The sequence below is a fragment of the Lipomyces japonicus genome, assembly GCF_038497905.1.
Source record: "Lipomyces japonicus strain CBS 7319 unplaced genomic scaffold V1514scaffold_32, whole genome shotgun sequence".
Taxonomy (NCBI): Eukaryota; Fungi; Ascomycota; class Lipomycetes; order Lipomycetales; family Lipomycetaceae; genus Lipomyces; species Lipomyces japonicus.
In genome coordinates, this window is record NW_027117844.1 from 53437 (window position 1) to 77454 (window position 24018).

Below are 24018 nucleotides of genomic sequence, written 5' to 3' on the forward strand. Positions count from 1 at the left end.
CAATAAAGAGCCAAATCTGTTGTTACCTTTTCAACCCTCGTCCATCAAATAGAACGGATTTTCTCTCCACCTTGATAAAAATATTTTGTTTCAAAGATTAGGTTATATTGAGTAATGTCAATGTCAAGTGGGAGATCACGAATTAAGATGCGTCCGCCGCGAAGTGTAAAGTTGTCTCTTTTTTTTTTTAAATCATCATTGTGTCTAACTTTTGTTCAAGCGCGACTCTGCGGACGTGAACTTTGACGAGTCATGGTCCGTTTTATCGACCGCCATGCAAGAAATGTACCGAAAGAACGCGTCTCGGTTATCATACGAAGAGTTATACCGCACGGCGTACACATTGGTATTGAAAAAGCACGCGGCAAAATTGTACAACTCGTTTAAGGAATTTGTCGGCCAGCATTTGCGAGACGTGGTTGACTCGGAATTGGTTCCGCTTAGTACCAACATCATTGCCGTTAATGGCATGGGCCGTTCCGACATTGTTGATGGCCTCGTGCCTTCATCATTCGCATTGGCAGCTGATCAAGCCGAGGCTGGCATCCAGTTTTTAAAAATCGTGAAGCAGCAATGGGATGATCATTGTCTTTGCATGCGCATGATTAGTGACATATTGATGTACATGGACCGAGTATATTGCAAGGAATTGCAACTGCCGCTGATATACGATGCCGGACTTGCCCTGTTTAGAGATAACGTGGTTCGTAATGACGAATCTCATGTTGGTGAATATATTTACAGTATTATTCTTGGCCAAATCAAGCTTGAACGGGACGGCGACATTGTGGATACGGCCATGATCAAATCAATCGTGGTCATGCTCGAATCACTCACGGAGGACAAATTGGATGGCGAATCCGTGTATTCACGATCGTTCGAACCAATATTTTTACAATCATCAGTAGAATTTTATATATCTGAAGCGGCCCGATTATTACAAGAATGTGATTCGAGTCAATACTTGATCAAGACTGAGAAAAGATTACAAGAAGAATACGAGCGATCAATGTCGTACCTTTCTGTGATTAGTGAACCTAAAATTACAAAAATTGTGGAAGAAAATTTGATTACCAAAAATGTCAACGCGGTTATTGAATTTGACCAGTCCGGCTTAACATTCATGATTGAAAATAACAAGATTGATGATTTAAAACGACTGTACGCATTATGCAAACGTGTTGATCCGGAAAAGACTGATTTGCGCAACGCGTTGATGACCAGGGTCGTGAATCAGGGAAACAATGTCAACCAAGACGTGTTGGAAGAGTTAAACAAGCAAGACAAGTCTAAGAATGGCGGCGCATCACAAAACTTGGCCACGGTTGCCGCGTTTAAATGGGTGGAAGGCGTATTGGCATTGAAGGAGAAATACGACAAGATTCTTAACGATGCGATGGATGGTGACAATCAAATTCAGACTTCACTCACGAACGCGTTTTCATCATTTATTAATCGCATTAATCGTTGTAGTGAATTCTTGTCTTTGTTTTTAGATGACAATCTGAAAAAGGGATTAAAGGGCAAGACTGAAGATGAAGCTGAGTTGGTCCTGAACCGGGCCATCACGTTATTTAGATATATTTCAGATAAGGACATGTTTGAAACATATTACAAGACTCATCTGGCCAAGCGATTACTCGGCGGCAGGTCGGTATCGGATGATGCCGAGCGGTTAATGATTGCCAAGTTAAAATTAGAAGTCGGATTTTCATTCACGACAAAATTGGAAGGCATGTTTAAGGACATGAAAGTTTCCAACGACATGATGCAAGATTACAAGGCTCACGTGCAAACTGCGGATCCGGATCGGAAAACCGAATTATTCGTGTCCGTGTTGACGTCCACGAATTGGCCGGTCAACCTTTCGCACACGGAATCGCGGACCTGCATTTTCCCGCCAGAATTAGATCGCATTCAGAAATCATTTGAAAAATTTTACACTGACCGGCACAGCGGCAGGGTGCTTACGTGGAACCCCAACATGGGTAATGCCGACCTGCGCGTAAGTTTCCGCAAGCGCAAGCATGAAATCAACGTGTCCACTTATGGCATGGTTATCCTGCTCTTGTTTAACAACCTTGCCGATGGCCAATCACTTTTGTTTGACGACATCAAGGCTGCCACGTCGATTCCGGAAAACGAACTGATCCGGAACTTGCAATCATTATCGGTCGTGCCCAAGACCCGAATATTAATCAAGGAACCAATGTCGAAAAATATTAAACCTACTGATCGGTTTACGTTTAATAATTCGTTTGAATCACAATACGTTCGAATCAAGATCCCAACCGTGGCTTATATTAATAAAACTGAAACGGATCATGAACGGAAAGAAACAATGGAAAAAATTGATTCGTTACGGAAATATTTAACTGATGCTGCGATCGTGCGCATCATGAAAGCTCGCAAAATTTTGGAACATAATATTTTGGTGGCCGAAGTTGGTTCTCAATTGGCATCAAGGTTTCATCCTGATGCGGCATTAATTAAAAAACGAATCGATGCATTGCTCGAACGAGAATATATTGAGCGGTCGTCAGAAAACAGGCATTTATACCATTACTTGGCATGATTTTAAACGTGCACATTCTACATTACATTTGTTTTAAAACATATATGAATAGAAATGCATATAGTGAAAAACAAAAACAAACAAACAAACAAACAAACCACAGCTTTTGCTGTACACGGTCACTCGATTACGACTTGCTCTTAAATTTTTTTCTTCTTTTTTTTTTAACTATAATAGTTCATTTAAACGTGTCACATATAAAGGAGGCATATAGAAATACGACAAATCAGTCACGTGTGATTTGGGGGTATGCGGAATATATCTTAATCGCATGCTGCCTGTAATCACTAGGTTCACAACCTTTCAAAAAATCGTGGTATCGATCAGGCTCGGGCCGAGGTTTCCATAATCCCAACCATGGCCACCAAGACAAGCCAGGGAATAACGACCCACAAGTTCGGCGTGAATGTTGCATTTGATAGTGGTCATCTTTAAGCATACCACTACAGCAATTGTCATCATTACCATCATCATCATCATCATCAACAACAACAACAACATCGTCATCGTTGCAGGTGCTGCGGTTATGAGGGAAAACCCGATTTATGACTGAGACGGAGTGACTGCTAGCACCGTCATATGTTGACCTGACATCACGCACGTCTTGTTTAGGTATTTGATGGATATAATTTACTAGCTTAAAAATTTTTTTAAACCTGTAGGTCAAGTTATGAACTTCAAATCCGTACTTGATCACTCGTGAATAAAAAAAAACTGCCAATTGGGAAGATTTTGAATTGCGACTTATTGAAATCAACATGTTTTACTGTGAAGAAGAAAAAAAAAAATTGCTGCAACAAGTTGTATTACTGTCCATACGAAGCATCAGGCCGGATTTAAAAAACCTTTCATTCACGCGTAAACAATTAGCAGCCACATTATCGGCGTAAACACGTGTGATTGAAATTTAAAAAGAAGAATTTCATGACATTCCAAAATGAGTTCTATATTTTGGGATTTTTTTTTTCAACGGGCCCATATGTGACGTTCAGTCGTTCAGTCGTACCATAACAAAAACAAGGGTACGGGTTATCCTCTGTCAACAATCACCGTTGCACGGGAAACGCGCAAGACAAAAACAAACAAGAAGCGCAGGGCTTTTAAACTTTTTTTCGGTTTGTCTATAAGTAAAGTCAACCACGGAAACCAAGCACAAAACTTGCTAATATTTTCAGTTTTTTTTTTATTTTTTTTTATTTTTTACAAGGAGAGCGGGGCAATTCCTCACTAGAGATCGGTATCTCTTGTAAAAGCGATCTGTTCAAGTATTGAACCTTTTCGGTATGAGCCCCGGATCGCTGCCTAGTCCCGCGTCTGCCATCGACGGCCGAAGAGGAACCGTGTCGTCAGCGCATCATCATCATCATCATCATCAACTGCATAATGCTAATGGCATGCCTGTTTCGTCTTATTCGGCAGTCGTGAATTTGGTTGATGCCGGACGTTTAAAACGATCACGTACTCAGAGCGCGGCAGCCAGGGACATTATAATCTCGCGACGAGCCAACGCGTCATCTGCCGGCGCCGGCCTTGCCAATGGTCATCACGCGCACATGGCTGACCAACAGTTTGCGCACAATGAGCCTGCTGTTGGTGGAATTGGCACGTACTCATCACGATCGAACAGGACGAATAACTCGTCACTGTCATTACCGGCCATCTCCAGATTGAACGGCACCAGCATGAGCCAGGCACAGGCAACAATAGCAACAAACAGCAGCGTTGTTGGCGCGTCCGGCATATCTGGCGGTGGCTCAACCGCGGCCGGGTTGACGTCGAATTACTCTTCTGCCGCGCCGTCCACAAACGTGTCGCCGACGGCCAACAACCGCGTCACGAGCGTGCTTGGTTCCAACACGGCCATATTAAACGGTGCTGTTAGTGTGGGTAATGCGGGAATGGACGCGCCCGTGAAGACCATGTCACGGGCAAACCAAATTACTCCCGCTGAGGCTGAGCGAAGGGTGAATGCAAGGATTGCGGCAGCATCTGCAGCGTTGGCGGTATCAGCCACGACAGTGGAGAGAAGCAGGCGCGAACGGAAGGAGTCCAAAGAAGATACCAATAACAATAATAATAATGATAATACTGCTGAACGGGATGCAGAAACAATTCGAACATGGCAGAGACAATGGAAAAAAGTACTTGCCACCAGCCGGTTTTATTTTGATGGGATTGATATTCCTGGAATTGACAAGTATAAGCGAGTTTTGGTATCCTATGGCGCCGTACGTATTTTTTTTTTCTTTCCAATTACGACTCGTTACGACTAATTTGATGGGTTTTTTTTAGAAAATTGTAATGTTTTTCAGCTCCGACGTGACACACGTCATCACAAACAAGCCTCTTCATTTGGAGTATTCGGCTCAGGATATCATTGGCCATGCTCGACAAAAATCTATGAAATTATGGTCATACGAAAAATTTGTTCGATTTTTGTCCCATTTGGCAGAAGATCCTACAACTTTAACAAAACGAACAGCTACGAATGGCGGTCATATCAACCAAAGCGAAACTTCGAACAACCTGAGTCGACTTCTTCGGGAAGAAAAAGCAAACGGCCCATTGGATAGTGACCCTCGTGCCATCCGTGATGACATGCATTATTTTAAAGGGCCGTATGTTTATGTTCGTGATATTACTTCGGTTTACAGGCCGGTAATGGTTCGCGAATACGCCAAGGTTGTGCATGCTGCTGATGGCGAATGGCCTCAATTTCGTGCATCCGGTCATGGCAAATGTCCGTTTGTGATTGATAATAATTACAGAAACGTTCCAAAGCAAGAAAAACAGGTTGTGCAAGAACATTCAAGAAAGCGAACTCATGCGGTAGCTTCTCAGAAAGTGGAACAAGTTGCGATTGAAGAAGATGAAAATGATGAGAATGATGAACCAGCAAAGCATGATAGTGAGCAGTCGGCCGATATTGAGGTGCTTCATGAAGTAGCTTATAATCAGACCATGATTGATGCTGAGGAGCGTGCAGCTAAAAGGTTTGCCTTGCAACCAATCAAGTCAACTTCTGCCAGGGCAAACAGTGGTCGAGCTTCCGTCATTCAAACTCGCAAGTCAGTTGCGGAGGCAAAGGATCACATGGCAGGCAAGCCAGCAACAACACAGCAGGTGCCGGCGGCAGTGGTAAGGATGAATTTTTCTCACGAACTAGTTGCTACCGGCATCAACATGTCGAATTTGACATCAAACATTAAATCAATGACTCAATCGGCAGCAGGCAATAACGGTGGTACGGGCGATGGTGTCACAAACGGTAACGGCCTTGGAGCAAACAAGTCAATGAGGCAATCCAAGGAAATGGATAATTTAAAACGGAAAATTTTTGATCGCAAAAAGAAACCATTACCGGTTCCACCGGTCGTGGTTAGAAAGGACAAGGTCGCAGTAAAAGATATGAGACCGGGTTATTGTGAAAATTGTAAAGATAGGTTTGATGACTTTGACGAGGTATGTTGTTTTTTTTTTTTACAAGAATTTTATCGGGAACTAACAAAAGGTAAAGCATACGCGATCACGGAAGCATAGAAAGTTTGCATTAAATCATGAAAATTTTGCAGATTTAGATAATCTGCTTAAAAACTTGGAAAGAAGACCGAGAACCGAGATGGTTTGAAAGAAAATCGTTAGCGTGACTGGGTCTTGTTTTCTTTTTTTTCCGAGACTCTAGCTTTTTAATCATTATTATAAGGTTATTTTTTTTAATACTAAAATACCCAATTTTTACGAAATGAATTGTTTATTGCATGAATGATCTTGTGAATATAGCATTTGTTCTTGTTGTTATTGTTATTATTATTTATTATTTATTATTTTTATTATTAGAATTATTCGCCTGGCATGCTGATAATTTATTTGTATTTTTATTGAATTTGCATTGTATTTAATCCAAAATGATATTGACAGAACAGACAAGACTAAACAAAAAAAAAATTGTTTTTTTTAATGTATTACCATCCTGGAACGGCTGTGACATTCAACAGCATGGAATCGATCGGCTTGATGGTGATTACAAAATTACCCAACGGATCCGGTTGATCAGGTGATGATTTCTCAAACCGATATTTGCCAACCAAGCTTGCCAAGATGCATTTAAATTCAATCTCGGCCAATTTCTTACCCATGCAAGACCTGGCACCTTGCAAAAAAGTAGAATACCCATAAGCATGATCAGCTACTCGATCGTTCCAACGATCGGGCACGAACTCAAACGAATCCGTACCCCAAAGTTGGGGCAACGTGTTTAAGTGCTTGATTGAAATTTGCACGGTCGTGCCCTTTTTAATAAACTGGCCGGCAATCTCAACATCTTGAGCAGCGTCACGAACGGTGTGAGGCACAGGAGGGTTTAATCGGAAACATTCCCTGACAACGTTGTTTAAATATTTGAGTGCCTCGATTTGTTCGGCAGTCGTGATTGATTGCAATCCGGCAGGGAAACTTTGCCTAACTTCGGCTCGTAGTTTGTCTTGCACGTCTTGATTTTTGGCAAGGGATAGAAGCGCCCAAGATACTGCACCAGCAGTAGTTTCATGACCAGCAAGAAGAACTAATGCGGACAAGTTAAAAATAAAATAATATATATATATATAAAGAGCTTTAAAACTTACAAGTCATGATTTGACCTTCAATTTCTTCCATGGTCCATTGATGAGAAGAATCTCGAAGTAAGATACTAACCAAATCTCGTTCCTTGCCATCCGTTCTCTTTTCGGTTAAATTTTCCATCTTGGTCTTTAACACGTTGCGACAAGTTTTCTCAAACGTTGATTTTGCTCGTCGCATGTTATTATTGTATGGTAATGGTAAATATTTAAATCCGGGCACATGAGAATTCATAAAGAAAAAAAAAGGATAATCCACAGGCGTGGACAGGAAACGATATGATTTCACAAGTTCATTGTCCTCATCTGAAATGGCTTTCATGTCAATGCCAAACGTGGCCTCACCAATAACATCTAACGTAAGTCTTTCCAATATGGGCAATAACTTGATTGATTTTGTGCCACCTTGCAAGTAATCATTAATAATGTTTATTATTTGTGAAGTCTTGTCCATGAATATGGGCACAAACAATCTGACATGACCATACGTGAGCGCGGGAGTTAAAATTCGGCGTTGAACCTTGTGAGCTTCACCTTCAGAGAAAAAAATGCCGTTACCGATAACTTCTTTAAAACCTCGAGAGACAGTGAGTGGTTTGACAAATTTGTAAACATGAGTTTGAAGAATTTGGAAATGTGCTTCCACTGATTCCTAATTGAATTTTCAATTAAAAAAACGTTACGCCAAATCCACACCAATAGTGGTTTATTTTTAATTTTAATTTTTTTTTTTGGTTCCTTACAGCAATAATGTAATCCATACCAAGAGGACCGTGAAACCTGGTAAAATGTGCGTCAGGGTATTTTTTGCCAAGGTCAATGGCATGGTCATAATAATGATTACCAAAATCGACAAAATTGCCCAACAACACGCTTTGCCTGTCCGAACCCGGCATGTTTCGGTACGGTGTAACATAATTAGGATAAATAAAAAGTGCATAGATGGCATTAATGCCAAACACTAAAAAAAAAAATGGCCCAAACCAGGCCACGATTGATAAACTAGTGATCGGCCTGCTCGTGTAAGCAAGAAAAGCAGCGTCTAGCGCCAGGGACGCAATTGCTTGTTGACCAACTGAAGCCATTATACATATGTATATATATTTCAAAAGTAGTAATAAATTTGTTTATTGCCCTTATTTTGATTCACTGACTCTCTCAATTGCTGGAACGGACGAATTTATATACGCTGCTGCGGTTTGCGTTCGATAAGCGTTGCAAGGTTTGATCGTATTCGTGTTGGCGCGCTTTACGTAATTTCGGTCGCCATTGGTCAAAAGGCAAACATTAATGCGTACCAAGTTATTGCTTACAGACATGTAATGTATGAAGGTTTATTGTAAATTATATTTAACATAAATATTCATATGAGTTGAAATGCAAATTATGAGCGAATAATGATGGAAAACGTGGGTTTCCTGAAAAGTGAAATCGTAAATGCTGCAACTTGACATGATGCCAATGCCACACGACATGCGTAACTAGTAAATGATAATTCCAGGACATGTCAGAACAAATGGTCTGATCGTTTGTATAAACTTGAATGTCGAATATTTTTTTCCGATTAGACGCACGGCATCGATTGTATGGGAACGTCACAAGGCTATCAAGCTCACATGCAACTACTAAAGTTTGACTAACAAATAAATAATTAATTTTTAATGGCATGTAAAACGAACCCGTGCTTGCATCATGCTGCTATAACAAAAAGTGTGAATTTGTAAATATCGGTAGAATAGTGGCAAACTAGCTTAGTTAATATCAGTAGTGCATTTCAGCAAGATTGTCAATTATATATGTAATATGTATATATATATGTGCATTATTAATAAAACTAGGAAATATTGTTAAAGATTGTGTTGTTGCTGTTGTTTAGCCACAGACAAGGCGGTGCAGAACATCAAAATATTAGTTGCTGTGGCTAATTGCTGTGGCTAATAACCCGAACGACTTCTCGCATGGATCAAACTTTAATTCCCCTTTTCCGTTAATAATGTTTTGAAAGTCATTTTTATTTTTTTAGATTAAATTGAAAAATAACAATTATTAATTGAAAAGAAAAAAAAATAATTGCATTAAACTACATTACACACTTCTGCGGGAAATATAATGTCCATTATACAAGCCATAGTGGGAACGACGATTGATTTTAAACAGTATGAATTATGAGCAAATACGAGTGCTGGCGTTTATACCATTGGTAGAGCTTGTAATTAATCCATCAAAACACGAATACAGAATGGCGATTTGATTTCAGTGATCAACCCGGAGGAGGGCCACATCTGGCCAGCGGAAAGATACATGGTCAATCCATCGCATTCGGGGCAAATACTTTGACCAAAAAATAGAAACATGACAATTGCAATTGCAATTGCTGGCACGGTTCGTTTGCCTATGTCGACGGAAACGAAGACAAAATCGTGGCTTAGGCTTAGCGTCACGTTGAGGCTAAGCACGCTACAATTCCGAGGTTTTTCCCAGTGTTTTCGCACCGGCATAAGGTTTAATAATGTTGTGCAGAATATTCCTTAACAACATTCAATCCACAACTATTCATGTGAGCGGCTACTTATGTTTCTAAATATAAAACAATTGCCATGACTTGTACACTTTCCAAAAAACCAACGAGATATACAGTAGCTGCAGTCATTTCCATCAATATTCGCAACGAGGCACAATGTCGGGACATGAAAAAGTTTGCTGCCCACGGTGCATATAGATGGAAAATAGAGTTGAAACTTTAAATTTCACACATGCCGGAAAAACAAACACCATGATGCAAAAATAGATCAATTGACATCGTAATGAACCCAATAAATTAATTTATTTTTAAATCAAAGTGATTTACCAGGATTAGCAAAATGGCACCAAGGCAAAGCTTGCGCTCCCATGGCAGTGTCGTGGCGGAGAGGTACTCGGCCCGCCGCACCGCCCTGGCCCTCGAGACAAACTTTATGCGTTGCAAAGCACTGGCTAAAGAATTTGGATTTGACACGGTTATATGCTTATACGTTATTTCCATGAATGCAAAAAGCAAAAGCCTGAAACTGGCAGTGCTTGTTTTATTTTTATTTTTATTTTGATTTCTTTTTTTGGCATCTCATCTCTCTCATCTGGTGCGGTGCCTGAAGACATGAAGGGCATATATATATTAAATCTCTTGCGTCGGATCAGTTTTTTTTTTCCTGGTTGTCTTAAATCATATCCAAAGGCTCTCTAGCATAAGGGGGTTTCCAGGAATTTTGTTTGCATAAGTAGTATAGCATAGTACACGAAAACTTTTGTTGATTATTACGTACTTAAGGACGAAGGCAAAATTATGTACCAACTTTGCGAAACTTCTACCTGCCAACCGATAACTGAGACTGCTCCTACGTTTGACTTTTTCGCTAAATTTTCTGTTTACAACTCATTACGAGGTCAATTAAATTACAAATCAAACAAAACCACAGAGGAATTTGCATTGCTGTCATCGTCTCCAATTGTCGTCACGCCTACTGAGGCCCGTTGCTGCCAATCACCATTTTCATCACGTGTTGCCGGTGAGAGGAGCGTATTCTTCATGCAGTCAGACTTTGATTATTGGGGCAAGGAGTTATCCGACGACGAGCCCATGGAACCAAGACATCATGCATGGCATGTCGGGGATGATGCCAGCAATGACATGCCGGCTGCCGCCGACGTTGAACTAGCTTCAGCCGCTTCAACAGTATTTCGCAGGTCGCGGTCAATGGGGTTGGATTATTCTTTGAATTTTACGCATTCGCCAACTTCAATCACTAACTCACCCACATTGTCCCAATTATCGTTTGATGACAATGATTTTTTCAGTGACGTTGTCGTTCAACCTGTCATTGACCATCACTACCAGCATCAGCATCAGCATCAGCACCAGCAGGTATCGGCGCCGGTACTCATCTCGCCATGGGATTTCAGTAATAATACAACAATAACACAAAATCTATCAATCCATGATAATTACAACTTACTTGATCATACCGGAATCGCACCCGAGCAAATGACGGCAGAGCTTGGCCCGTCAAACCTTGCATTACAGTCCCGTCCATCATCACCTCCGCCACCAACAGCAACAACAACGACGGCGGCTACCGAGTTCGAACAAGCCGTGCTATCGCAAAACAATAATTTTTTTGCATTATCAAAACTTCATCATCATGATCCGGCATCAATCGTTCTTTCCACTCCGTATAGTGAATTCTTACTGGAATCTGAAAGCACGTCCAGCTCTGAAACACAACTTCCTGGATCGAATTCAGAAACGGCTTCAAGTCCGGCAAATAATTATCATGTTCATCAGCAACAGCAACAGCATGCACAATCTTCGCCTGCAACGATTTTAGAAAATGATGTTGACAGAAACGGTCGAAGGCGAAGGGTATATAAAAAAACACAATTCACATGTTCACATTGCCCACAGAAATTTTTAATTTCGGATATGCACACGTATTGTCAACATGTTATTGAAAACAACATTCAACGAGAATTTAAATGTCCTGAATCTTCTTGCCCTTGGTCAATAATTGGATTTCAACGCAAACTTGAAAAAGATCGACATTTCACTCGCAAGCATGGCGTGCCCAAATACGAATGCAGATTCTGGGCCGGGCCTGGCAAGGAAAAATTTTCTGGTTCAAAAATTTGTACCACTCAATGGCATGCGGATTCTGGAAACAGAACACGACATGAACGAAGCGTGCATGGGTATTATGTTGCCACTCAACGTGGCAAGTCAAGTTCAGAATTTAGTACGGATATGATTAAGGTTGATGGCAAATCAAGAAAATCTGAATAACAAAAAAAAAAAAAAATGAAAAATGAAAAATGAAATAAAGAGAAAGTAAAAAGTACTAGTCACATTAACTGTTTTTTGATTTTGGAGTTTTTGGCGTTAACGTCTGATTTATCAAGAGCATTTAAAAAAAAGCCCATATTTCTCATTAGGCAAGATATATATAATTTTGTATTTACTCTGATAACCAATTGAAGTCCATATATGCCACATTGTAATTTCCATTGCCGTTTCGTATTTTCATTTCTCCAAAGTAAACCCGAAAGCAATTCGCAGGCTTGCGCATGAAACCTTTGACCGTGGTTCAATGATCGGCATCGTGCTCAACCAATAATTTATCGCAGCACGTACTCAATCCATATCATTCATACCAAGACATCAACAATATCTGCCGTATACAAATTTTACTTGGGCAATGTGGTTTGGTTTGGTTTTGATTTAAATTGCTGCTGTATTAGATGGATTACGTAAAACGTTCACCATTTGGCGTCATGCAAACAAGACTGCGAAATTTTCAATCTGATTACGAGATTGCTTCATCAGATTAAGTATTATTCTACGGCGTCATCATTATTAATAATTATTATTATTATTAAACTACCTTTTTTTTAAAAAATTTCAAAAACATCTCAGACCTGGGATAGCGTCACTTTAATTTTCTTGACACAGATTTACGATATTTATAGAGAAGCACGAAAGCAGGCTGCAGTCATGACCGTCACTGATATTACCAGCGAGTCGCATTTCAACGAGCTCACGACGTCGTTGCCATCGGGCACCCCCATCGTTATATCATTCCACACGCCATGGTAGGCATGAATTAATTATTTATTTGTTTACTCTGATTGGCTAATCCACGACATGGCTTGCATAACCAGGGCTGCGCCATGTACGCAAATGAATGCCGTGTTCAGCTACTTGTCGACGCAATATTCAAACATCACGTTCTTATCTGTCGACGCGGAGTCCCATCCTGAAATTTCAGAAACTTTTGAGGTATCGGCCGTACCTTTCTTTGTGTTTGTGCAACATGGCAAAGTGGTTCGCGAACTATCCGGTGCCGACCCTAAAGAACTCACGGCCGCAATTCAACAAGTTACCGGTCAGAAGCCATCGGCCACGGCGAGTGACAACAGTAATACCACGATTTCCAATCAGGCTGACTCCAAATCAAATAACAACAACAACGATAACAATAATAACAATAACAATAGTAATAATACGAGTAATGATAATGATAATAACAACGCTGCATCAGCGGAAAAAGAATTGAACGCGCGATTGGAAAAACTGGTGGCGGCCGCGCCGGTCATGCTGTTTATGAAGGGCACACCGGCAGCTCCGCAATGTGGGTTTAGCAGGCAATTGGTTGGGATCTTGCGTGAAAAGCAAGTCAGGTTTGGATTTTTCGACATTTTAAAAGATGACGCGGTTCGTCAAGGGTTGAAAAAATTTAGTGACTGGCCCACGTTCCCGCAGTTGTATATTAATGGCGAACTTCAAGGTGGTCTTGATATCGTTAAGGAAATCTTAACTGACGATCCCGAATTTTTCTCAACCATCAATACTACTTCCTGATCCCGGGATTTTTTTTTTAGGGTATATTTGGTTATTAGATTTACTCCTTGCTTTAGTTAGTGCTTACACTGAGTACATCTTTCAAATCGGTAGAATTTTTTTTTTTTCAATGTATACTACAATATAAAATGAACTTCATGCAACAAAAAAAAAATACAAATAATCCCCAATGATACAAATTTATCCCAATACAAGCCCTGAGAAGTAGTGATAACAACTCTCATCCATTATCTCCTTTGACCTTCTAAAAAAAAAAATTGAACTAATAAGCCGTTGAGTACAAACAAACAAACAAAATTTCCAGTTAAACAAACATTCCTATACGCGTAACAATTTTTTTTATCTCAAAAAAAAAAAAATAAATAAATAAATAAATAAATAAATGAACAAATCAATCGAAATTGTTTAATAAACAATTTAAATTCATGCAGTTTCAGAAGCAAGTAATTCTATAATGACATCTATACATTCTCATTAGCAAGTTTACTTTCTTTGTACTTTGTATTTTTGTCACGTACCTTTAAATAATGTGAAATTGATTGGTTTTGAAATATACCGAGAAAATCCAACCGAGGCACATTTTTCGGCAACATCACTCATCACGTTTGCACTTAACGCAATAATTGGACATTTTTTCTCAATGCCATTATCTTCCTCCCATCTTCGCAGTTCGGCACAGGTTTGAAATCCATCTTTTCTGGGCATGTGAAGATCACAAACAATCAAATCATAATATTCTGGAGCAGAACCATACACTTTTTGAGTGCATTCTTCGCCATCGGCAACCGTGTCGACTTCCAAACCTCCACGTGACAAAAACTGATGTAAAACTTTTTGATTCACAGGATTATCTTCAACCAATAGGACTCGATAAGATTGATCTCCGACAGCGTCTTTTAGCTGCTTGAATATTGACAACTTGGATTTCCGGTCCTGCGGTACTTGATCGCGATGGTCGACCGAGGATGACGTTAGTTTTTCGTTGGTCGGTGACGTGGTCGACGATATAGAACTATTTGTATTTATGCTCCCCCGTGACGGATTAAAAACTGGTGTTAATCTTGACACTTTCAACGGCTTTGAAACACAGAAAAATCGGGTTTCGATATGTTTCTCTAGTATTCGATAATCTTCAATGCTATCACTATTCGGTAACGGTGTCAACGGCGTACTGGCCGATTCAAAATGTTTTCCACCAGTACTTTCAGAGCTAATATTTATTTGTGCCTGCTCAATCGATTCAATTTTACCTGACGGATCCGTTATTCGGATGTTCTGCATAATGGCTGATTTCTGCATTGGAGTGGTAACCGCAACAACCTTGGTTCCACCATAACAAGCAGGCTCGGCTAAAACTTTTGCCGTCAATCCTACAATCTCAGAATAATCTGCAACATTAATAATCACGTGTGTAAAAGGCTTGCCCTGCTGCGATTCACTATATTTTTTTGCAAGAACATCTAACGATTCCGCAGCCGAGTCATAATCCGTTACGTGTGCATACTCAAAAACAGTATCAACAGGTAATGATTCCTTGACATGCTGCACGATGGCTTCTGTTGTAAATGGGTAGTCACACACAATTAATGCAAACACAAAATTCTTGAGCACTTCTTTCTGTTCAGCAGAGTTGGCTTCTAATAATGGCGCTCGATAGCGACTGTGAGGGTCTGATGGAATTCTGAATCTCATATTCCTTGGATCTGCCAGAGTAGCAGACGCAGGTACAACGGATGATGCCGTATTGACCTGTTGCGAAAGTGATATGGGCGATTCACTCACAGGCGAAGGTAATGAAAACGGTGCCGGTGGCATTGCGGACGCACTCGTTCCTGATCGCACACTAGAACCATGACCGGGCTCTTCTGAAATAACTGGCGTGGTAGATAAATGCTTATTCGTACTAGTTCTCAAAAGAGGAGGACTACTAACATGCTGGTCTTCTTCTGTTGGTAATCCAAATTCAGCCGTAAAAAAAAATGTCGACCCCTTGCCCTTTTCACCGCGACAATTAATTGTTCCCCCATGCAGCTCAATAAGCTGGCGTGAAATCACAAGTCCCAGGCCACTGCCTCCATGTTTGCGAGTCATTGTACCATCGATCTGTGAAAATGGTTTGAACATCAGGACTTCATCTTCCTTGGCAAATCCTGCTCCGGTATCGTGACATTCAAAATGCAACACAATGGTATTTCCCTTTTGTTTCTTTACCGAACAACGAGTGAAAACTTCTCCCTTGCTAGTAAACTTAATAGCGTTTCCAATAATATTCAGTAATACCTGTCGAATTCTAATTCTGTCGCCATTGACAACTGCCGGAACGTTTTCCTCCACAATATAATTCAATTCAAGATTCTTCGATATCGCCAAAGTGCTTAGCAACTCATTAGCATCTTCAACTAGCCATCTAATATGAAACCATTCCTTGTTGAGTCGCATTTTCCCTGCTTCGGCCTTTGACAAATCAAGAATGTCATTAATAACCGATAACAGAGCCTCTGAGCTAGACGAAATAGTACTACAGTAATCCAGCTGCTCGGTTGTTAATGACGTATCCATCAAAAAGTTAACCATTCCAGAGATTCCAATTAACGGCGTTCGAATTTCATGCGACATGTTTGATAAGAATCGTGTTTTGGATTCCATTGTTCGCTGCGCAGTATTCTTGGCCTCTTGAAGCTTTTCTTCTACCATCTTATGATCATTGATATCCGTACAGGACCCAAACCATGTGGTTCCATTAACTTCTTCACCACCACCACCAGCTGCTGCTGCAGCTGCAACAAGCCCTGGTTCACTATCTATTGCGGTACCGACGTTATCTGCGTCAGTACTTTCAGACTCCACAGTAGACGCCGAGTCATCTTCTAAATCTGCACATACACATCGTACGAGGTGCCATCGATAATCACCAGCTGCATTCTTTAATCTGACTTCGCATGAAAATCGGTTTTCCTTTCTAGAATTTGGTAATGTACATTTAATTCTGTCTTCTGGATACACGCTTTCTAAAAATCCAAATGCCAGTGTATCCTCCAACTTTCTGTTTGAGTACTTGAGCCACTGAGTATTGACATATGTGATACCTGCCGACTCGGTAGCCGTAAATACAATCAACGGAGATGATTCTGCCAATTTTTTGTACTTCCGCTCACTCGCCAGCTTCTCGCGCTGTCGAATTGACTCGTACTCCGCAGTACGTTGCTCATGATTATCAACATGAGTTCCAAACCAGTGAACAATAGCACCTTTCGAATTGCGCAGCGGGACAGCTCGAACTATAAAAAATCTATAAATACCATCAAACCTCCTAATACGAAGATTTAAGCTCAATGGCTCGCCATTTTTCAAACAATTTCTCCAGGCCTTGGTGAATTTTTCTTGATCATCTGGATGGAACCGTTGAGCAACTGGCTCGCTGCAATATTGCTCTGGCGTAATTCCGGAGTAGGCCAAAGTACGTGCAGAAACCCAACTTATCTTTCCCACCTTTGGACTAGCAATATAAATGTGAACCGGAATGGAATCAATGATAGTTCTTAATAAATGAGGTGATGGTGGTAACATATGCCCATGATCTTCTGACCTCCTTTTATAATGTGTCTTAGATGACGTGCTAGGTGCAGTTGAAGTAACTGAAGAAAAGGACGAAATGGGAGACTTTGGTGGTGGCGATGGTGGTGAACGAAATAATCCCGACAAACGATGCTGCGACTTTCGTTTCACGGAAGAGTCACTTATTGGCACATCTGGAGAAACTACAGGCGATACTTTCCCACTACTTGGTGCAGAAAAATAAGTGCCTGCAGGTGATACTTTTGCTGTTAGTGAATTTTGATCTATGGCAGCATTTGAATCCCATCCTGAAGCTCCTTCAGACAAATCTGCTTCTGAATCACTTAAGCGATGAAGTGAAAAATAACTACCACCACTATAGCTATTAGACCGCGACAAGCTTTGTCGCCTGGTGGTACCATTAGGTTTTCCAGCATGATGATGCCTGGACTTATGTCTATGAAGCTTTTTGGTCATTTCTATTTGATATTTCAGATTTGAATGCGCATCCGCTAACGAAAATGATGAAGCCATATGTGGTGCAAATCCAAACAGTGATTTAATTAAATTCACTGGATACGGTATAATATCAGAAAGTATTGAAACTATAGCAATCGGAACAATTTTCTGCTGACGAGAAGCAGAAGCACCAACAAACCGAGATAATGACGGGTGAATCAGCGGAATATGAATAACTGAATAGCTTGACTCAAGACCAATTGCACGAACAGGGCCACTGATGTCACCAAAAAGTGGTGGTGTCAAATCTTCAGGAGATGCAAATGCGTCATCAATGACTGAATTGACATTACTGAAAAAAGGATTCTCTTGGCTGTCCTTAGATATAGCTGGTGACGGTGCCGGTGAATGTGACCACGGAGAAGAAAGAGCTTGCTCATAATCTTCGTAAGGCAAAGAATTACTAGTACCTGGGGGTACTAAGCTAGTGTTATCCTCAAATGGATCTCGCAGCTTTGGCTTGAAAAACGATCGTTTTTTCTCTTTCACATCAACAAACGCGTTTCTATGTTGAAGAGCTGGACGATCACCAGATCCGTCACTTAAAACAGACCGTCGACGATCATCGATAGAAACAGAAACAGAATCATGTTGTATTTGGTCATCGTCAACGTCATTAGAAGTATTAGCATTGCCGTCATCAAAACTCCGGTACTCTCGCTGTAGTAAAACAATCTTTCCACGTTGTATAACTCGATTTACACCTAGGTTGTCAATTAGAGGATCGATGTCTGAGTCAAGCGGTCGAAGAGCTGAATAAACACGAGTAGTCCCCGTGCCAACTTCTGTCTGTCTTCTAAATAAAAAATTTAAATTTTCTTCGTCACTTATATCTGCATCATCGCCAGTAATCGTGGATTCTGATCTATGCCTGAATGACCGGGGACGCGTATCCTTCTGGACGTGTTCATGTGTATCATCAAACATATCTTCCCAGCTGCTGTCTTCATTTTGCGAATCATTCGCATTATTAGATTCGCGTTCGATGCATTCCGCAATTTGCGAATTGCGATGATGCTGTAACCGAGACAAAGCCCAAGGTAATGATTTTGATGTCCACACAGCCTTTAGACCCCAAGGAGTGTTTGTAATATCAGTAAGATCATTGGGAAGACTAAGCGATATCCGTTTTGCTAAATAATTCGTTTCAAGAATCTGTGTCAAGTTTCGCCAGAAATCTTCCAAGCCCGGGTCTGAATTCAGCTGGAGTGAGAGGTCATACAGCTTTGGTGTTGGAAAATCCAAGTTGTCGTAGTTCGACTGAAATTCGGTTTGTACAGATGTGAAAGATGACATCTGGTAGGCGGATGACTTTGCGGGAGACTGATCCCGGCTATATTTAGTCGCAGTCCCGTAATCCGAATGTAGAGAGGAGTCAGAAGGCGCTTCGCGAAACTGGTGGCTGTGCATTATTTGAGCAGCATTAACCGCCTGATAAAATTAGCAATTAAAAACAATAAACGTGCAGATGATCTAATACTTCACGAAGTGACTCGAAGGACTGGTGTTGAGATGGAAGTCTGACGGGACTTGAAGGAGCAGCGACAGATCTATTGGGCTCGGAAACTTCGGGGGGATAAGTACTTGTAGACATGGTCTTGAGATCATATGAACGACGACCAGCAATGGTTGACTTCATGGCAGACGAAGTGTATGCTGGTACATGCTTGTTGTTATTGTTCGAGGCGTGACTTAAGGAGCCAAAAGACAAGGGCAAGTAGGATGAAGACTCGTATGGCAACGTGCCTAATGCATTATTGGCGGACTTTTCGGAAGAGACTGGCAAAAACGATTCGGTGAGAATAGGCGGTTTGGTGGTCGCAAATGCACCAGGTTCGACCTCGTCGTCGCCAGCTGACATGGAGCGCTCTATAATAACAACAACAGAAGTACAATGAGCGAAAGGACACTCCCAAACAACAAGCAAAAAAAAAAAAAAAATCCTACTCGAGTTAATTCAACACCAAACTAAATCGTGAAACTACCGCAGCAATATCAAAAAAGACACAGAAGCCGAAGGACGCAAGAACATGGACGATGAGGCCGAGGCAAGCATGAAGAACTCGACTTCCAGAGGCGGGAAGATTGGCCGGGTAAACGCAAAGTTTAAACCTATGACGTCATGTCCCTGACGTCGCGCCCCTTCTTTGCTATATACTCTCTTTCTCTCTTCTTTCTAAGGACGGCCTGTTTAGGCCGGGTAACTAAAAGCGCGCGGCCCCCCAAGACAGCCGCCGCGAGTGTCATCGACAAAGTCACTGACTGGTGCACCTGTTTCATGTTTGTAGTAACCAGCAGACGAGTCAGCCAAGTCCGTCTCATGCCTCCGCTACGCAAGCGTCGGCGACTGTCGAATGATGGCTCGGAAAGAATCTCAGCCATACAATCTACTATAACTTCGGCTCTTTCGAAAGTGACTGCGCAGCAGCCGCAACGAGCCTCGACCAAGTTCGCACAAGACTCTGAAGTATCCGACATTTCAGACTCAGATGCAGTCTCGTTCGATTCTAAGCCACTTGCGATTCAGTCATTGTCTAAGCAGATATCGTTTGGAGACTATCAAAAATCAAAACCAAACTTACTTACGTCTCTTAAATCACGTTTGTCTTTTAAAAAGGTTCCGATAACGTCTAGCCTGACCCCATGGGTTGATAAATTCTCACCCACAACTGTCTCCACGCTTGCACTCCATAAAAAGAAATATCTGGATGTCAAGGAGTGGTTTGAAAAAGTTTATTCTGGTTGTTTAGATCAGGTAAGTAGAATTCGCTATTTCATGACGCTGTTGTTTTTAATCTTTTTCAGCGAATCCTGGTTATATCAGGTCCTGCCGGTTCATCCAAAACTGCTGCATTGCGTGTCCTGGCGAGAGAAAAGAAGCTTAATGTCGTTGAATGGGAAAATCCGCAATTAATGCCATACGAACCTGGGTCGGACTATATCTCGTTGGCCGATACTTTTGATGATTTTCTTAATCATGCACAACGGTTTTCAGTTTCTGTAAATAATCAGCCTGTGGACGAGAATGGTTATGAAATCATCGACATTAATCATTTATCTTCAGCAAACAACAAGGTTATCCTAATTGAAGATATTCCTAGTGTATTTACTTCTTCCTCCATTTCGCGACAACGGCTTTTAAACTCTTTGAAAGCACATCTTTTATCTCGAGCTCCGAATGTACCCCCAATTGTTATTATGATTTCGGAAGTAGAAGTTCGTGACTCGTTTGACTCGAGCTCGTTTACTGCGGAAACTGTGCTGGGTCGAGAATTACTTAGTCACCACGGCGTTCACCAGATATCTTTCAATCCTATCAGCAAGATGATCATGGTAAAAGCCCTCAAGGAAATTGCTTATAAAGAAAGTCTACTCAAATCAGTCAAGTACAAGCCGTCAAAAAATAGTAAAGATTCACACGTTCTGAATATCATTACTGAACTTGCAGAACTAGGTGACATTCGTTCTGCTATCAATGCTCTTCAGTGGTGGTCACAATCCGTTGCTACCTCGACTGGAGCTGATTTTTTAAGACATGGAAGGCAAATTTACATTAGTCGTTTCCATGCGTTAGGAAAAATTCTTTATAACCGTTTAAACGACAGCGACGAAATCTCACAAATTGGAGGTATCAGAGTCTCTAGTCAAGACATAGTACTGGCGTCTGTTCCAGCATCTGTTCTAGTTGCTGACTTATTTGAAAACTATCCTCCGTCGTATAATGAGGCTGATAAATTGGATGGAGCGTCTGCTACTTTTTCCGATTCGCAAACGATTCTCTCTGGCTTGGCGGGCTCGTTCCGGCGTGGGCAAGCTATGGAGGGATCGGTCGATCCAATGACACTGTACAGTGATCTTGCAGTTCTAGGAGTTATGACTTCTCTTCCAAAGCAAGTCAAACGACAAAACATATCTATCAAGAATTTCATTAAATCACAATCAACACCTGCTCAATTCGCATCTGAAAGTCATGGTTATATGTTTTCGGGGTCATTAGATTACATGGTTTATCGAAAAAGACTTCAAACAGAGTCGATCATAAGAACCCATATTATCTCTACGAGGCGAAAGTCTGGTATAAAAGGTTCAGCTTTGAATCAACCTGAGCATGTTGCCAGTTACATGGCAAATACTGCATTTTGGGAATCATTGATTTGTAATGATGACGCCTCTCGACGTATTGGCGGTTCATACTCTGTAAGTGGCATCTTGTGGGATGTTGAAAATAACAACACGAATCTATTTTCGCGAAATGACGACAATGAAGATCTCAATCCCCTACAGTATGATACTGAAATCGAAGATGATGATGATAGTGATAATTGGTAAACGTATTAATCCGTATTTTGTAAGAAGTTATACATAGAATAATTAATCTGCAAGTGCATGGTTTTTAAATAAATCCCAAGCATGTCCGAAATTGAATACGGCCCTTAAGTTATCCTTTAAACTTACTCAAAGTTTTCTTATATCATTAGCATATCGTATTCACAATATTAGAATTTCACTAACCTCCGTTACTTTGTCGATATGTCGTTGCGAAATCATCTTGTCCCCAGCTTGGCGTGCTTCAATATTTGCTTGTTTCAAGAGCCTGACATTCACCATTAGAAATATTTAAAAAAAACTAAAAAAACAAAAAGATCATACTCCTCTAAAAATAATATATAATTGAGATAAACCTGACCATTTAATGTTAGATCCCCCCATAGTATGATTGATCAATAACGATTTGTATACGCACGATCAGATCAACCCTCTTTCCCATGTTCCTGTTTCCCGATCCTGATTTAATTATCTTCCGTAATGATGAGCGAGGATATATCCGCCCCATGACGCAGAGTTATCTGCAAGTCGTTACGACCACAATTGCAAATACGTATTTACAGTAAGCGAGTAACGTTTGTTGTGTTTTACAACTGAAATGAATTATTTATTACGTATTTTATTAGTCATAACCAGTTAGTTAACTTAGTTCTCAAAAAAATTTTATTACATAATAAACATCCTTCCTTAAGTTAATAGTTATAGTTATATGTACAATATGTTACAATTCATTTACGTTCTCAACATTAAGTCTCAACATTGCGGTAACGACGACACCGGATACACCAGACCTCCCTGGTGGCATGACCATGACCATTACTGTCACCATCAGTACTATCAGGCCGCAAGTTCGGAATCTCCACGTCGCCGTGCGCGCGCATCATCGTGCGCAAGCAATCCTCGTGATATGCATGTCCGCAAGCAAGTCCAATCGGCCGCTCATTTCCGCCATTAAGCTCACACATGTGACTGAGCCCAATTTCAGTACAAGCGCATGTCAGGTCTGGCCGGGACAACGTGCGGGCCAGATCTGTTTGGTCGTCGTCGGCCGAAGTCGCGGTTTGCATGGACGTTAATGATGACGAAGACGACGCGCGAGAAAGCGATGACAATGGTCGCGCGTACGGATGCAATCGCACCGGCGTGCCGGTCCTTCTTCCTGTCTGTCGCAATCGAATTGCGGAACCACCTCCAGACGCTTCGGATGCCGACGACGGTACTATTGGCACTGGTACCATCATTGTCGATGGCGGTGCCATACTTGTCGCAAAATTCTCGCCCATCGCAGCTGCTGCCGCGGATTGCGTCTCTAGCGGTGAAGAGTTCTCCCCATTGTCCGGGTTTACAGCATTTTCAGCATTCTGGCGAGAAAAATAAGCCAGAATCGGGGCAATCATGAACGGCAGCCGATCCATAAACTGCGACCGCCCCGGTGGTGGCTCCTCGGCTTCAATCGCGGTTCGGCACAACGGGCAGGTGTGTGAACTAGTCAGCCATTCCTTTAGGCAGCTGCTGCCAAACAAGTGCCCACATGGCATTTGCAAAGGCGCGTGCGACAGGTCTTTTTCGTCGTTATCGTTCGTGTTATTGTTATTGGCGTTGTTGTCATCGTTGCTTTGTTCTTGTGATGGCTCAGACGGTTGTTCTGTCTTGCCATCGTCCTCATCATATGGTTCGAGGCAAATTGTGCACTGCCTGTCATTGTCTGGCAGGTCATGCACGTTTAACGACTTTAACGCTTCAATTGCGGCTTTCGTTGCCCGCCGTTTGTTTTGCTGCTCTGGCTGACCGTCCGCAGGTGACGCGACAAGCGAGACCACGAAACCATGCGGTGGAAATTCAAACGCCGGCAAATTATTATTATGATTATTATTATTGTTGTTGTTGTTGTTGTTGTTGTTGGTAGCGTTGTCGCCTCCAGCCTCGCCTTCGTGGCCTGCATGCAAGCCCGCTGCAGCCGTGCCATCTCTCGGAACCGCAAACGTAAAATGAACTACTATGCTGTTCCCAGCTAGATGCGCCAGCGCCATGTTATTATC

At 41.5% G+C, this 24018-nt stretch overlaps 10 protein-coding genes across 10 annotated transcripts; 5 read left to right on the plus strand and 5 right to left on the minus strand.

Moving 5' to 3' along the window:
- Positions 1–31: 31 nt before the first annotated feature.
- On the plus strand, positions 32–2688 carry V1514DRAFT_127103 (Cullin). The gene is made up of 2 exons (XM_066924439.1): positions 32–165; positions 221–2688. Exons 1-2 carry the CDS (start codon positions 115–117, stop codon positions 2573–2575), a joined length of 2406 nt encoding a protein of 801 aa, XP_066782220.1. The 5' UTR covers positions 32–114; the 3' UTR covers positions 2576–2688.
- Positions 2689–3701: 1013 nt separating this feature from the next.
- On the plus strand, positions 3702–6491 carry V1514DRAFT_334145 (Dfp1/Him1, central region-domain-containing protein). Its single transcript, XM_066928166.1, has 3 exons — positions 3702–4803; positions 4868–6037; positions 6093–6491. Exons 1-3 carry the CDS (start codon positions 3859–3861, stop codon positions 6201–6203), a joined length of 2226 nt encoding a protein of 741 aa, XP_066782221.1. The 5' UTR covers positions 3702–3858; the 3' UTR covers positions 6204–6491.
- On the minus strand, positions 6375–8395 carry V1514DRAFT_334148 (cytochrome P450). The gene is made up of 3 exons (XM_066928167.1): positions 7935–8395; positions 7198–7843; positions 6375–7136 (listed from the first exon to the last, which is right to left on the minus strand). Exons 1-3 carry the CDS (start codon positions 8274–8276, stop codon positions 6538–6540), a joined length of 1587 nt encoding a protein of 528 aa, XP_066782222.1. The 5' UTR covers positions 8277–8395; the 3' UTR covers positions 6375–6537.
- A 128-nt stretch (positions 8396–8523) lies between these two features.
- V1514DRAFT_334150 (uncharacterized protein) lies at positions 8524–9061 on the minus strand. The gene has a single exon (XM_066928168.1). The coding sequence runs from the start codon at positions 8857–8859 to the stop codon at positions 8542–8544; it is 318 nt and encodes a 105-aa protein (XP_066782223.1). The 5' UTR covers positions 8860–9061; the 3' UTR covers positions 8524–8541.
- Positions 9062–10177: 1116 nt separating this feature from the next.
- Positions 10178–12227, plus strand: V1514DRAFT_334151 (uncharacterized protein). The gene has a single exon (XM_066928169.1). It carries the CDS (start codon positions 10511–10513, stop codon positions 12002–12004), a length of 1494 nt encoding a protein of 497 aa, XP_066782224.1. The 5' UTR covers positions 10178–10510; the 3' UTR covers positions 12005–12227.
- A 339-nt stretch (positions 12228–12566) lies between these two features.
- On the plus strand, positions 12567–13725 carry V1514DRAFT_296404 (thioredoxin-like protein). The gene is made up of 2 exons (XM_066925437.1): positions 12567–12810; positions 12880–13725. The coding sequence occupies exons 1-2, from the start codon at positions 12713–12715 to the stop codon at positions 13577–13579; spliced, it is 798 nt and encodes a 265-aa protein (XP_066782225.1). The 5' UTR covers positions 12567–12712; the 3' UTR covers positions 13580–13725.
- A 200-nt stretch (positions 13726–13925) lies between these two features.
- V1514DRAFT_334156 (uncharacterized protein) lies at positions 13926–19684 on the minus strand. The gene is made up of 4 exons (XM_066928170.1): positions 19601–19684; positions 19134–19522; positions 14098–19084; positions 13926–14040 (listed from the first exon to the last, which is right to left on the minus strand). Exons 2-4 carry the CDS (start codon positions 19512–19514, stop codon positions 14003–14005), a joined length of 5406 nt encoding a protein of 1801 aa, XP_066782226.1. The 5' UTR covers positions 19515–19522; positions 19601–19684; the 3' UTR covers positions 13926–14002.
- Positions 19685–19955: 271 nt separating this feature from the next.
- V1514DRAFT_309425 (Rad17 cell cycle checkpoint protein-domain-containing protein) lies at positions 19956–22054 on the plus strand. Its single transcript, XM_066925747.1, has 2 exons — positions 19956–20408; positions 20459–22054. The coding sequence occupies exons 1-2, from the start codon at positions 19974–19976 to the stop codon at positions 21980–21982; spliced, it is 1959 nt and encodes a 652-aa protein (XP_066782227.1). The 5' UTR covers positions 19956–19973; the 3' UTR covers positions 21983–22054.
- V1514DRAFT_334160 (uncharacterized protein) lies at positions 21907–22541 on the minus strand. The gene is made up of 4 exons (XM_066928171.1): positions 22398–22541; positions 22304–22335; positions 22166–22247; positions 21907–22118 (listed from the first exon to the last, which is right to left on the minus strand). Exons 1-4 carry the CDS (start codon positions 22485–22487, stop codon positions 22092–22094), a joined length of 231 nt encoding a protein of 76 aa, XP_066782228.1. The 5' UTR covers positions 22488–22541; the 3' UTR covers positions 21907–22091.
- A 184-nt stretch (positions 22542–22725) lies between these two features.
- On the minus strand, positions 22726–24009 carry V1514DRAFT_283209 (uncharacterized protein; the record flags this gene model as incomplete). The annotated part of the gene is made up of 1 exon (XM_066925116.1): positions 22726–24009. The coding sequence occupies one exon, from the start codon at positions 24007–24009 to the stop codon at positions 22726–22728; it is 1284 nt and encodes a 427-aa protein (XP_066782229.1).
- Positions 24010–24018: the final 9 nt, after the last annotated feature.